Source organism: Adiantum capillus-veneris, chromosome 24, assembly GCF_014529385.1.
Source record: "Adiantum capillus-veneris isolate H3 chromosome 24, ASM1452938v2, whole genome shotgun sequence".
Classification (NCBI taxonomy): domain Eukaryota; kingdom Viridiplantae; phylum Streptophyta; class Polypodiopsida; order Polypodiales; family Pteridaceae; genus Adiantum; species Adiantum capillus-veneris.
In genome coordinates this window covers 67,609,223-67,622,790 of record NC_140954.1, presented here as the reverse complement: position 1 = coordinate 67,622,790, position 13,568 = coordinate 67,609,223, and the positions used below count along the sequence as shown (strand labels likewise).

The window sequence follows — 13,568 nt, the reverse complement described above, 5'->3', positions numbered from 1 at the left end:
GAGTCATGTTGGGAGGTTTATCTTTGGCATCTACTTTAAAGAGAAGAAATATCTCAATTGGATATTGTTATTTCTGTTGAACCTCCCAAGAAACAAGTCAAGACATATTTATTTGTTGCCTAGTGGCTTGTCAGATATGGAGTTGTCTCCTTGCTCTGACATGCAGTAATTGGGCACTCCATATCATCGACAAAATTCCTTTTTGGTATCTAACTTCCTCTTCCATAATGCTTGCATCAAGTGTAAAAGCGACATCTAAGGGGACTTGATACTAGTTGCAATATGATCTCACGTGCATGATGAATGTCAATAGATAATACCTCATACAAGAAATGGAACCATAAATCAATAACAGTCTATCCGTAAGTATCTCTCCTTGTGAACTCTCCAATTGAACAGTATCTTCTCTAGCATATGAAGCATGCAATTGAGCATTGAACTTATGCATTTAATATTTTTTGTCATTTAAAGTCGCCTTTGGTGAGAACATCCTCGATTGTACATAATTGGCTTCCTGATCTTCAACAACCTTCGTGGATAGCCGAGTGACTGTTTCCACTCTCTTATTTATACCTATATTTCTAGCCTTGGATTGCAATGCTCCCAAGAGAGATTGTAAGATATGTAATTCTTTTCTTCTTATTTCAGCATGATGTATACCATTATGATGCGCTACTCGCTGAACATTACAAAGGAAATGTTCCCAAGCCGGCAATCCTTGTTTAACCACATTCATTGTGAAGTTATCAATCAGTTGGGTCATAAATTTTTGAAAGACCTTATGGTCAAGATGCTTTGATTGAAACGAAGAGTTAACCTTGTAAGCAAAGATTAGTAAGAATCAACAGAGTGATGCATAATTTCCAACACAAGAGGGAAATGATTAGAAAGAACATGTTGCCTTTCTACTGTCATATGCAAAGTTTGCTAATACAAAAATATCGTTATGCATCACATACATCCTATCTAGTCTGCTTCAAGTGTCATAATGCTTACTAGAATGCAATGCAACCAAGTCGTTGACGGAGGCAGGTTCTTTCCTTGTGTAGACCTTCCTCTGGGAGAGGAAAAATGCGGTGAGCGTGGATCGAACACGCGACCTTCAGATCTTCAGTCTGACGCTCTCCCAACTGAGCTATCCCCGCCTGTTGCGCTTTGTTTAACCCTTTTACTATGTATTGTTACTATAAGACGATACAGATAGAATATAATATCGCCATGTAAATATCCCCAATCCACAATCGGTGCAATGAACATGGAGCGCTTCCTGTCAAATTACCGCGTTTTCTTGAGCTCATCGACATGCACAGGGGTTGCATTAACCATGGCCAACTGATGAATCTTACAAGTTGTATGCACCCTCCATTTCCAGACTGGTTTAGATTGGCCATAATATATCGTGTACATAACAGGGTCGTCATTGATCCTCTCTCTCTCTCTCTCTCTCTCTCTCTCTCTCTCTCTCTCGGGTGGTTCCCAATTCCCTCTTGAATATCTGGCCTTGGGTTCAAGAGTTGTCTAATAGATCTCTGAGGTCTATTGGGATTGTCCCGACGAAGTCAAAAACTTATCTTCTTCTTCTTCTCCACCTTTAGAGCAGGCCATGGGCTAGAGAAAAGGGAACTCTACCTTGAGAGCAGAATGCAGGGTAGTCTGCACACATGACTAATGATTTTGTGCCTTTCTCTTCTTCCTGCTGCAAAAGATAATGGGTTCTTTGAGGTCAATTTGAGCTTCAGGTAGAGATGGAAAATGCTTATATTTCTCTCATTCTATGTTGCAGTGGAGAATTAGAGGGCCTTCCCATATTCCCGCCAGCAGCCACCTCTCGTAGATGGCCCTCCAAAATGTAAGGCCCTCCAAATTGTATCCACATCCCCATCGTTAACCTCCAATAGGAGGTGAAGAGACTGGTCCACACACAAGCCGGTATGTTTGGTGGGTGTATGGGATTGTAGTAAAGTGGTGATTTCAACGGCACTTCTGGTGGGACTATGGGAAGGTGCTCAAACACAACCTCCATAGCCAGAAATGACCACCATATAGAGCAAGTATTTCTTAGAATTTCCAAGTCAGGACAACTTTTTTGTATGAAGCCCCAATGAGTTCAGTCGAAAAAAACCTAGTTTAAGTCTAACAGCACCTACAAATTTTGAAGTTCAAGTCTTAACTTAGAAGGGAAGAAAACCTGTAATCCCTAGAGAAAAAAAATTAGTGCGAAAACCAACATAGTCTGAAATTTTCCATATGCAGGTTTTCTATGTTCAGATGCGAATGAGATCTTCATGTTACCAAGCGTCCTTAGCCTGGTCCCAGAATGGTAACCAATGTACAGGCACTTTTTTCATGAAGGACCATTTTGAGTTGAGTACCAATCATTAAATGACATACTATTGATTAACTATTGTCCTGTGATGAAAAACAAACATCGCTGCGTACATGCACCAAACAAAGCAAACAAGCTTTTGGGGCCTTAATCAGAAAATGAGAATCAACAACAGGGGCATAATAAGTAGTAATCCTAAGCAAACCCCAAAAAACACATTGTCATTCTTTGTGAAAGAACCCTGTTGCATCAGATACCCAAACAAAAGAAAATGTTGAAAATTTTTGCAAAAAACCAAAGTTACAGAGAAAAAGCACTGCTTGTGGCTTGTAAATTCACTTCCTAATACACATCAAAAATCCTTTGGCCCTCAAATAAAGCCAGAATTATCAAAACTAGTCCAGCCAAAGTCATGTTGCTACACCACATTCAAATTCCTCTTTTTATACCTCACCATAACCTTCCCTTTCACACCTACAACCATAGCGTCCCAGTCGATTTCTGGAAACGGTGAAACCAACTCTAGCTCATAGTTGCGAAACAGGTGACTCCAGATAGTCTTTATCTGAAGGTAGGCAAAGGGCTCTCCTAAACACCCATGTCTTCCTCCTCCAAATGAAACATATGAAAAGGCTCCTGCTGCCTTGTCCTCCTCACGACCAGGAGCAAATCTCTCGGGGTCGTACGAATCTGGGTTCCTGTAGATGTATGGTAGTCGATTTGCAAAAGCCGGTGACGTCGCAACCACATTGCCCTTTGGTACCACATATTCAACACCCTCTCTAGTCTTCACAGTAAAGTCCTTGTGGTTGTAGCGAAGCAAAAGAATGAGTGGCGGGTGCAAGCGAAGAGCTTCTTTTATAGACCGGTAAAGGACATCCATCTCACCCAAAACGTCATAATCTAGCTTGTCACCATGGCGCTTCATTACCTCTCTTTGCTCATCCAACACTGGTGCCAAGTATTCCTTCTGCCTGCAAGCGATAACAAGTAAAGAAAGATTGATAAGTATTGAACAGAAAGCTTATGTCGTGAAAAATGTACCACCACCACAGGAGACACAACAGAAAACTAAATACATTATAAAAATCTTATGTATATGGCTATTAGTACAATTGAAAAAAAAAGGCAGTCTTTTTTCTAAAAACATGAAAAATCTATAATGCAAAATTTCAGAGGCAAAATTACTGTACTGTAAGGTTTTAACACTAAATTTCTTTGAACTTTGTAGGTTTTCTCACCTTCAAATTGAGAATTTAGAGGTATATTTCCAAAATTTGCAGGTAAAATTACACTAAACCTACGTTTTTTTCGAGCACTGTTACAGTCATGAAAAATGTAGAGCAAGCAATCCCCAAGTATTATTCCAAAAAGAAAAAGATTGATGCTTTTTTTTTGGGACAAACTAGTATATCACTCACTTTAGCAGATAAGCACCAGTCCATGTCGATGTGATTGAGCTCGTGTGTTGACCCGCAAACAAAGCCGCAATCAGCAAACCAGTGATCTCATCATCTGTGAGAGAGCGTCCTGTTGCTCTATATTTGGAGTCGATAAATGCTTGGAGCATATCCGGCTCACTTTTTCCAGAGGCACGCCTGTTTTGGATAATTTTAGAGAATATCTCTGCCAACTGCTTGCGTGCTTGATCTCTCCGTCTGTGGGCAGGGATCGGGAGGTATGGAAACAACACACTTATGGGTAGCATCCCATTGTCCAGATCGTGGAAAAGATCACTCACATTTTGAAATAGCTGGTCTCGGACCTCCCTCCCTAGCAAACACCTGCTCGCGGTAAGGATAATCAGATGTTCTAGTTCACTTTTCAGATCCACTTCGCCCTCGTCACCCCACTTGGAGAAAAAGCTCTGAATAGAAAACAATGGACACATAGAAAAAGGGAGCTCAGATACCAACTTGACTTACAAATCCAGGCAAAAAGCAATGCACAAAGATCAGTTTTTCCTTTAACATGATCCTTGATTGCATGTCTTCTTGAAACTTGGAAGCATGCAGCACTCATCTCACAGCTACATTAGATCTTTTTCTTGTGAAATGATAAGAGCTAAATATCTCTAATGACTATAACACGCATAGCATGCATGAAACCCACAACTCCAAGCACTTCCAGAATTCACAAACCTGCCAATCGTATCCACACATACGAGTCTCACCAAATATATTTACAAAATTCGAAAAGAAAACAAGGTGAAGGGTCACATTCGCATTCTAAGAATGCCAACAATAAAATGAAAAGGAAATCATGAGAGGAAATCACATTTGCATTCTGAAAATGGCCATACCTCAGCCTCGAAAACCATGTGCTCCACATAACTTTTCAAGCTGCTGACCCGAAGTGACTCACTGAAAAAGCGAAACTGTTCCATCCGAACTGAATAGTCGACATCAAACACAACCCCGGGACCAAAAGTAGGCACATTGTACTGATAAACCTCTTGCTGACTCATCTCAGACTCAGGAGCTTTAAAGAAATGAGTGGACTCCTCAGGCCCGAGCAAGAATGTGATCTTCCGGTTGAGCACATGTATTGTGAAGATGCTGCCGAGGCGCGGATACTCCTCGCGTATCATGTTGATGGGTCCCTTCATGAATTTGCGAACACCACCAATCAAGGGCAGTGTCCGCACGGTTGGAGGAAGCTTTCTGTGTGCTGACCTGAAAAAGAGGGTGGACAAAATCTTGGCCAGAAGAAGTGTGGAGACGATGAGCAGGGAGATGCGATAAAGAGGGCTGAGATTGCCCAACACAGGAAGAGGCAATCTGGAAAACAGATCCATGGCAGAGTACACAGAATTTGCGACACCAAAAGCAGGATTTAGAGCCTTAATCTGCTTCGTGGAAGCCTAAATTAGCAGAATTTCTCTGTGTTATGCCTGCCTCTTTCACCAGAAAAGCCAAGAACGTTGCCCTTGCGCGTTGATCTAAAAAGCACACTAGTCGACCTTGCCTGGATGCAGAAAACATGAAGGTCGTAGAAAGATCACGGTCTCCCGAACACCATCGTTGCTCTCGACGTTCGCCATCAGGCCTGCATACGCTTGGATGAGCTTAAAATAGATATGTGAGTCAGTTACACAGAGTAGTGAACCATCAAAGTTGTAGTAAAGCTAGCGAAGGTGAAGGGCATATGTCCTTAAAGTCTTTCTTGAGGGGACCTTAATTCTGAGACGAAGTAAACCTGGTGTAAAAGGTGTAGGGGCAAGGAGAATAATGCCACTTGAGCCCACTATGAATGGCTTGCCAAAAGTATGCAGAAGGTGAGAAATAGAACTGCAGAGCACAAAAAGTTGTGCAAGGTGCGAAATAGAATTGTAGCGCACAAAAAGTTGGGCAAGCTACAAAATCCCTTTTCGGCTTCCACTCATCTTGGGTCGAATCATTGCAGCATGGGTGGCGTAGAGAAGATTGTGGTTGAAGGGGCTTGCGAGTTGTGGTCAAGAGAGAGGAGATGGATGAGATTGAAGAGCCATGAGGGAGAGTCAACATGTTCGGAAGCTTGTGGTGGAGGTGATGGAAGGGCACAATTGTATACTAGAAGATGGATACGGTTATAATTTGAAGTTTTGAATCCTACAGATGAGGTCCCTAGGCCAACGCAAAGTGCATGATAGAGACATTATACTCTTTGTTTTGTTGAGGACGCAAGTTGATGAGGCTTTCTCTTAGACATGGATTTCTAGGAAGTTTTGCTGAAAATTGTTCCAACACTAATCTTTCGTCTAAGCTTTGGAGTGAATGTCACTAAGGCGTAAGATTTTAGGGTGAACCTTTTGCTAAATTTAACAAAGCCGCATCATCGTGATCAATACAGGAACTTGGGAAGAGGCAACGGAGTTGGACTTGGGAGAAATTACTTGAGAAACTTGTGGTGGAGGAGCGCAATCATATGCCAAAAGACGGATATGGCTCTTGAAATGTGTATGTGCAGGTTGATTTTGAAGGATGGATTCAATGCACTCAATCCAAAGTTAACATTTTAGTGGCGGACTCCGAAGAAATTAGTTTGAAAGCTTGTAGTGGAAGAGTTGGAGGGGTGTAATTATATGTTTTTTTCCCACGACTTGTATACTAATCCATCACTCTAGGGCAAGCCTTATCTTCATGTTTGCACACTCAGCTCGTGACTAAAGTTCGACAGTGCCCCCTATTTGACAAGCAAAGAAGTCCATCCAATTCATAAGGTAAAGGATTGTATTGTTGCTTTTGTGGACTTTAAGATAGCTTTTGATACCCAAAGAGAATCATTTGAGATATTTGAAGGAAATCCTATATGCCTGTAATTTCTTTCATTTTTGAGAAGGTGATATGTCGATGTGAGGAAATTTGAAAGTTTTTCACCAAGCACTATTGGTGTCAAGCAAGGATGCCCAACTTCACCTGCTCTCTTTGGGCTACTCATCAATGATTTGGAACACATGGCACTTGAGGTTATGCAACAAGAAGGTATTGAAGGATTATGCTTAGGAATGTAGTGATCATGCTTTTGCTATATGTGGCTCATGTGATGCCTTTGCCCTAAACTTTAAGGATACACAAAACCTTATGATTGTCTTGAAAAGTTTTTTCTTGCATAGTGGATTGATTGTGAATGGCTCTAGAACAAAGGTTATGCTTGTAAAAACTCTCAACAAGGAGAAACCATGCATCGTGTACAATAAAGAGCCCCTTGAAGTGGCAGAGAGCTTCAAATACCTTGGCCTTGAGGTTCCGGCTAACCTCAAATGGAATGATTGTGGATTATGGCACACGACCCTTGGAAGCCAGAAAGAGAGCCTACTATGCATTTTAGCATATGTGCAATGAGAGAGAGAGAGAGAGAGAGAGAGAGAGAGAGAGAGAGAGAGAGAGAGAGAGAGAGAGATTAAATGTTGGGTTCTCATCAAATACCTCTTTGACACATTGGTGACACCGATGCTTCTTTATGGAGTTGAAGTTTGAGGTGGTAGCATCTCTAAGTCTACTTGGAAAGAGTTTGAGAATGTCCAAAAGCATTTTTGTACAAACTTTCTCCAAGTCAAGACACAAACACCATACATGATCTTCCTTCTTGAGTTCTTATTACTTCCCATTGAGGTTTTGGCTATGGAGAGAGTCAAAGAGTACATCAAAACCCTTCATATTGACTTTTGAGAATTGCATGGGAAGCAAGTAAGAAAGGCCAAAAGATGCACAAAAGAAAATTATCAAGTTTGAGATGAATGCAAGACATCAAGGTGGTTTGGAAGATGAGAAGCATTTCACTTGCTTCATGGTGCCTCGATAGATTCCAAAGTGAATGAAGATTTTTTTGTAGTGCCAATGTATCACAGCATGGGAGAAATCTAGAGGCTCACACCATACATTATACCACTTATATTGTTGGCGACCACAAAACCAAGTTCTTCTTTGAATGAGGGAACTGTACCCAACTTTACATGCTTGAGCCCATCACCTTGAGAATTTGCACTATCACCCCCATCCAGCTCAACTCTTGAGTCTCTAAAATGTGAGACATGCATGGCATTGGGGCACTGCCGAGGAGTGTCATTGACTATGCACTTTATGTCCCTAAAAATTTTGTGAGCCTGAGCATCACACCCTACTAAGTGATGAGATTTGATCACATAAGAGCTTTCTTTCCCCACATTTTCAACCATGAGCTCTCCCTACACACATTCCTCTCCCAACCATGATGTGGACTCTCAATTGTGATGCTTATTTCCACAATTCTTGGGCATTGAGAGTCACTTGTCAGATCCACACACACCACATGGTATATTTCTTCTAGTTCCATAGGTCATATTTCTTCAAGGACAATAACACTATCTATATGTTCTTCTCTCTCTCTCTCTCTCTCTCTCTCTCTCTCTCTCTCTCTCTATCTATATATATATATATATATATATATATATATAATCTATTTATTTATTTATACTATAGAACCTTATCAGATGTGATACCAGCATCAAGGGGGGAAGGGGGGGCGGGGGGGTGTGGATGTAACAAGATAAAGACCTAGGTCCCAAATAAAAACATCTCATCAAGAGAGGTGTAGATCTATATCTGTTAACCTCTATCTCTAATTGTTGATGTGATGTAGTGTGTATCTGTCAAATTGGGCATCTTAACTCATGAGACAAGTGAGTATCCATAATGCATCCCCGATGATGGGGATGAACAAAGAGGGAGGAGAAAAATACAGCCCTAAGCAACAGGAATGCTCCTTTGTCTCAAGATCTTGTTGAGATATGAAACAAATATGCTCCTCTAAAGGTAGACCTATGTCAGTTCTAATCTCTATCTCTAGCTCATTTGATGAGGTTTGTACATCACTAATCTTGTAGCCCCTTTGGTGAGAATGACATAAGTGCAATGCCACTGATATGCTTGTGTCAATTTAGGATTGCCCTCCAATTGCAGCAGTTCCTAAACCAAAGTTGCACAATTCTAGACACAAAATGAGCAGCAATGATTGCACTTGATCAAGACATGTGCCTCTCATAGACAATGCTATGTCCCTGTAGCAATTTCAAGTGGGTTGTGTAACAATAATGTCATGTATCTCTTTAGCATATGGAAGAATGTTAATAGTTTGGTTCATGATCAAATGGTTGCACGACATAATGAGGAGGTAAGCTAATTTGTTGAATGTTGATGCCTAGATTGATCGATGGTGTTTTGGAATTGATGTATAGGCCATGCTTTACACAAGTCCCTAACTCTAGCGAGACAACAAGAGACTTGTATCCAGTTAGGAAAGTTTACAAACGATCCACACAAGAGGGGGAGTTTTTGGTTTTTAAAATGCTACGGCACCCATGGCTCCATAAATGTTCTTAGAACAACATCCGTAGGTAGAGATTTTCAAGCCAAAGATGGACAACATGATTGAAGGTTTGCACTAGTCACCTTGGCATACCTCTAGCTTGCTCATTTCTAACCCTATCCTTAGCAGTTGCATATTGCAAATTTGTGTCAAAAATGGCTGATCTATAAAGTCATCTAAAACTTGGATAGGCTACACGTATGCCTCATTAGGACTAACATGCATACTTCCACCACTAAATAGAGGCAACAAAGTATCGTATACATTTTGTGAGCTTTAATCTTCGTAGTACATGCTAACAAGGGGTGAATTGCATCTTCCACAAAGACAACCTCTTGACTAATCTAGAAATGCTTTGGTTGCACGTGATAAAACCTATAACCTTTTCTTTTTGGACTCACTCAAAAAAATACATTTCATAGCCTTATCATCCAATTTTATATGGTGTTTCTCAAGAACTAAAACATAAGCTAGCAACCAAACATACACAGGTGACCAATGGATGTCTTCTTGCCATGCCAAGCTTCATAAGGAATGATATACTACCATGCTTTAATGGAACACATGTTTAGTATATATGCAACACACATGATAGACTCAAGCCAAAATGCATGTGGAAAAGCTTGGATTTTGACCATACATTGGGCCATTTCCATAAGTGATATGTTTTTCCTCTCTACTACACCATTTTGCAGTGTGGTATATGGAAGTATACATTGGTGTTTTATCCCACAACCAGCTAGAAATGGATTGAACTCTTTAGACATATGATAATGGTGTTAAGAATGCTTTTGACCTTGTTAATGAGGAGTCTAATTATGAGAAATGATGGATATGGCTATTGATGTCCTGCATGATTCTCTTGTTGAAGAGTATAATGTATCCAATTTGTATGACATAGTGGAAGTGGATGTTGGCCAAAGAGATAATGGCAATCATAATTTTGATATGCTTGAGGATAGGAAAATTGAAGAGGTAAAATATGATGCCTTTATAAAAAATTTTCCCCTAAATGAGGTGATGATGGGTGAGTCTTTTGTCTTGTTTGTTGATATCTTTTCTTGCTCAAAAAGTAATTGGATGACACATATGGTATTCCTTTTTTATGTTGGTAGATGGTTTTAGAAGCAGCATTGACATGGCTAATAATTTTTCAAGATATTGGATCTTATGTTCTATGGCCTTTTGATATGGCTAATAATTTTTCAAGATATTGGATCTTATGTTCTATGGCCTTTTGATCTCCTTTTGATTCAGGTGGATGATTAATATCATATGTTTCTTCCTATTGTTGAGCATGAATACTCTAGTAGACTTAGTGGGTTGGCAAAGTATGTTGTGTGCATCTTGAAGAACATTTTTGTGTACATATTGTACATATGGAGATGCTCTAGAGCTACATGAGAGTGTACATGCTCTTTTTTTGTGCAAGCTTATCTTTGTATATTAAGAACATGGATATGTAAGGAAATTTGCTTGACTAGCACCAACTAGCAAGTTACTACATCTACGTGTATGAGTAAGGCAAGCTACTACATATACGTGTAAGGTAGTTGCTTGTTGACTAGCACCAACTAGCAAGTTACTACATATACGTGTATGAGAATTGTTTGAGGTGCTTCTTGTATATAAGTAAATTTGAGCTATAAGTAAGTAAGAGGACTGCTTATTATCACATTTTTTTGGTTTTAAGTTGTGGTGCCTCCCTCGTGATTTTGGATGATAGTTTGCCCTTGACTAGTCTTCTTTCTTGCTATCATGCTATGTTTGCATCCTATTTGCACCAATTTTCTACAGAGTTGTGTTCAATTTGGGATTGTGTTATGTTCACAACTTTTTTTTGTAGATATTGCATAGAATTATTCAAGCTTTAAAGCATCTCTTTTGGAGATATGTTCTAAAAAATACACTCTATCTCCTACGATGTACATGATGTGGAGGCCCGCAAACAACAACGTGCATGCAATTGGGTGTAGAGAAGCTATGGAAGCCAACATCTTTGTGGGCTATGCATACTTTGAAATTATGATTTTAAAGATGGAATTGGTGAAGGGGGAAGCTATTTTCCTCAAATTTCATAATTTCATGCCAGAACAAGTGCTTTCTACCTTCTATGATGGTCTTGTAGGTGGGCATTTGCTAGTAAATTCCTAGAGGAGCATTGGTATTTTGTGTTGTGGACTGCCAATTGTTATTTTGGTGTGTTCTTGGTGCCAATTTTATGTGTTTTTACTCTTGGGGATACATTGCTATAGAGGTGCCCATAACAACATCATAAATTGTTCTTTTGCCAAAGTCAATTATGGAAAAAGTATGTTCATACTCCATTTCACAAGAAGTAGCAATTATTGTTCCCATACTCTTATGAGTGTTTCTACATTTCCATCTACAAATTAAATTTTTATTCTTATCTCATGCCAAGAAAATCCAAACAAATTTGTTTTTCCCATTTCTCCCAAGTCTCCTTGGTTGTAATGGCAAAGTATAGCTAATGTTTTCACTTCTTGATATTCAACAGCTAGGTTTGTGTATCCATCTTCACCTTCACAATAGAATCTAACCTTGCCAATTGCCATAGGTTTTGCATTCCTTTTAGGTTGTTCCAAATCTTATTTTTCAACCTCCAAGATCCTAAAAGGAATCTTGATTCCCATCTTGCTCAAAAACACTTGCCTACATCAATCCTCATATTTGACTGGGTCTTCACTATTTGCACAAGTGTGATGGTACATGTGACTGGTGTTGATAATAACAACCATTGAAGACATTTTGTGTCAAACAACGGTACACATACCTTTCTTTGTGATGGCACACTACAAGAGATCACTTAAATCCCGACGTCAGATTACCAACGTCAATAGTGGGCGTCGATATATGTGTAGGTAAATCTGGAGGGAGATCAAATTTTTAACAAATTTAATTTTGAAATTTTTGAACCCTATATCGGCACGTATATCGGGGCCCATGTTGATGTGTATATCGACGTTTATTTTGGCATCTACATAGATGCATATACCGATGCTTGTACCGGAGGATTCTGCAAAAACAGAACCCGCGAGTTTCTCCTGCACATTTCGCTCGTTTTTCTCTTCCTCTCTTGCCCTCCTCCTCCTCACTTGATGTAGATCTGCTGCCACACGGCTTGCCGAACTTGAGATATCCACTCATATGCTATTCCCCATCAATAATGTAAGCTTCTTTTCAAGATTCGTATAGTAGATTTGTTCACTTTTGTGTGGGTGTGTGTGTGTGTGTGTGTGTTTTTTTTTTTTTCCAGGTTTGATGACATTTCTTCAAGTGTTTCTTGCTCAAATAGGCCGCATGTGAGTGCTCTATCATTCTCTTTGTTGCATATACACATACACACACATTCGCATAAACATGCACGCAAGTAAACAAAAATGCTCACTAAACAATATAAACACACTATATACGGCGTACGCACACAGTTTTCAATTCAAACAAAAGAATGAAAGAAAATATAACTTTTGTTATTTTATAAATAATATTAATTAAAAATCATCATTAACAACTGTTGGGGTATAAAGCCCAATGTGGTCGCCCAGGTAAGTGGGCGGGTCGCCAGGTATGTACACATATTCTTTTGTAAAAACCTAATAAGAACTCACTATGCTCTACACATTACAGTAGAGCGAGTTCACCATATCGTCGTGCTCTTCTTCTCGCACTCTCTCTCGCGTCGCACTTCCGCTCGTACTCCTTCAACTGGTATCTGAGCTCAGATCGAGGCTCGGGGCAGCACTGCAGGAGGCTAGAGTCACCAACTCAGATTGGAGTGAAGTTCGATAGGCGAAGACACGGCCCCAAATCCTGTGGGCGAGGCCGAAGGACTCGATGTTCTCAGAATTTCATTCTGAGGTCATCTCGGCCACCGTTCGGCTTCGACAAAGTTCTGTGCAGGCCATTTTCGACTACGTGGTCTCAGTGGGTGCAGATCCGCCGACTCTGCAAATTTGGGGTTTTCGGCCTACGATTGTAGGTGCTGAGGATATCGACACTCCCAGAGTGTTGATTTGTGGCTGTCTACACATCGAAGGACGGCTCACAGTTCTTGGAGGCGTGTCACATACGACACGGACGCATCTACACACAGACTGTAGGCGACATCCACTAGTTCATCAGGTAGCTTGTGTTTGCTGCTTGATATTCCAGATTTCATCCTGATATTGCAGGTACTTCCACATGGGATGTATTGTTAGAGATGATGTATGTCTGTTGAGGGTTTGTTGGTTGTGAGTCACGCAGCAAACAACCGCCGTAGCGGTTACAACATATAGTGGGAAATTTGTGGATGTATGACTTTGTGGGAAGTCTATGTACTGTCAGATTTACTGCAGCCTTTGTTGAGGGTCGAGTGAGGTTTTATTGAGCTGGGGGATTCTCGAATGTTGAGATC

The 13,568-nt window shown here is 40.3% G+C and overlaps 1 protein-coding gene and 1 non-coding gene across 2 annotated transcripts; both read right to left on the bottom strand.

Annotated features, from left to right (window-relative positions):
• Positions 1-1,072: 1,072 nt before the first annotated feature.
• On the bottom strand, positions 1,073-1,145 carry TRNAF-GAA (transfer RNA phenylalanine (anticodon GAA)). The gene has a single exon. It is a non-coding gene; the product is annotated as a tRNA-Phe (tRNA).
• Positions 1,146-2,580: 1,435 nt separating this feature from the next.
• Positions 2,581-5,536, bottom strand: LOC147426527 (obtusifoliol 14-alpha demethylase-like). The gene is made up of 3 exons (XM_086498483.1): positions 4,629-5,536; positions 3,748-4,193; positions 2,581-3,300 (listed from the first exon to the last, which is right to left on the bottom strand). Exons 1-3 carry the CDS (start codon positions 5,121-5,123, stop codon positions 2,745-2,747), a joined length of 1,497 nt encoding a protein of 498 aa, XP_086354609.1. The 5' UTR covers positions 5,124-5,536; the 3' UTR covers positions 2,581-2,744.
• Positions 5,537-13,568: the final 8,032 nt, after the last annotated feature.

Coding starts and splice junctions, on each gene's coding strand:
- LOC147426527 (XM_086498483.1), bottom strand. CDS start 5,123: ATGGATCTGTTTTCCAGATTGCCTCTTCCTGTGTTGGGCAATCTCAGC. Junction 4,194..4,628: donor ACATGGTTTTCGAGGCTGAG/GTATGGCCATTT, acceptor TTTTCTATTCAG/AGCTTTTTCTCCAAGTGGGG. Junction 3,301..3,747: donor ACTGGTGCTTATCTGCTAAA/GTGAGTGATATA, acceptor TATCGCTTGCAG/GCAGAAGGAATACTTGGCAC.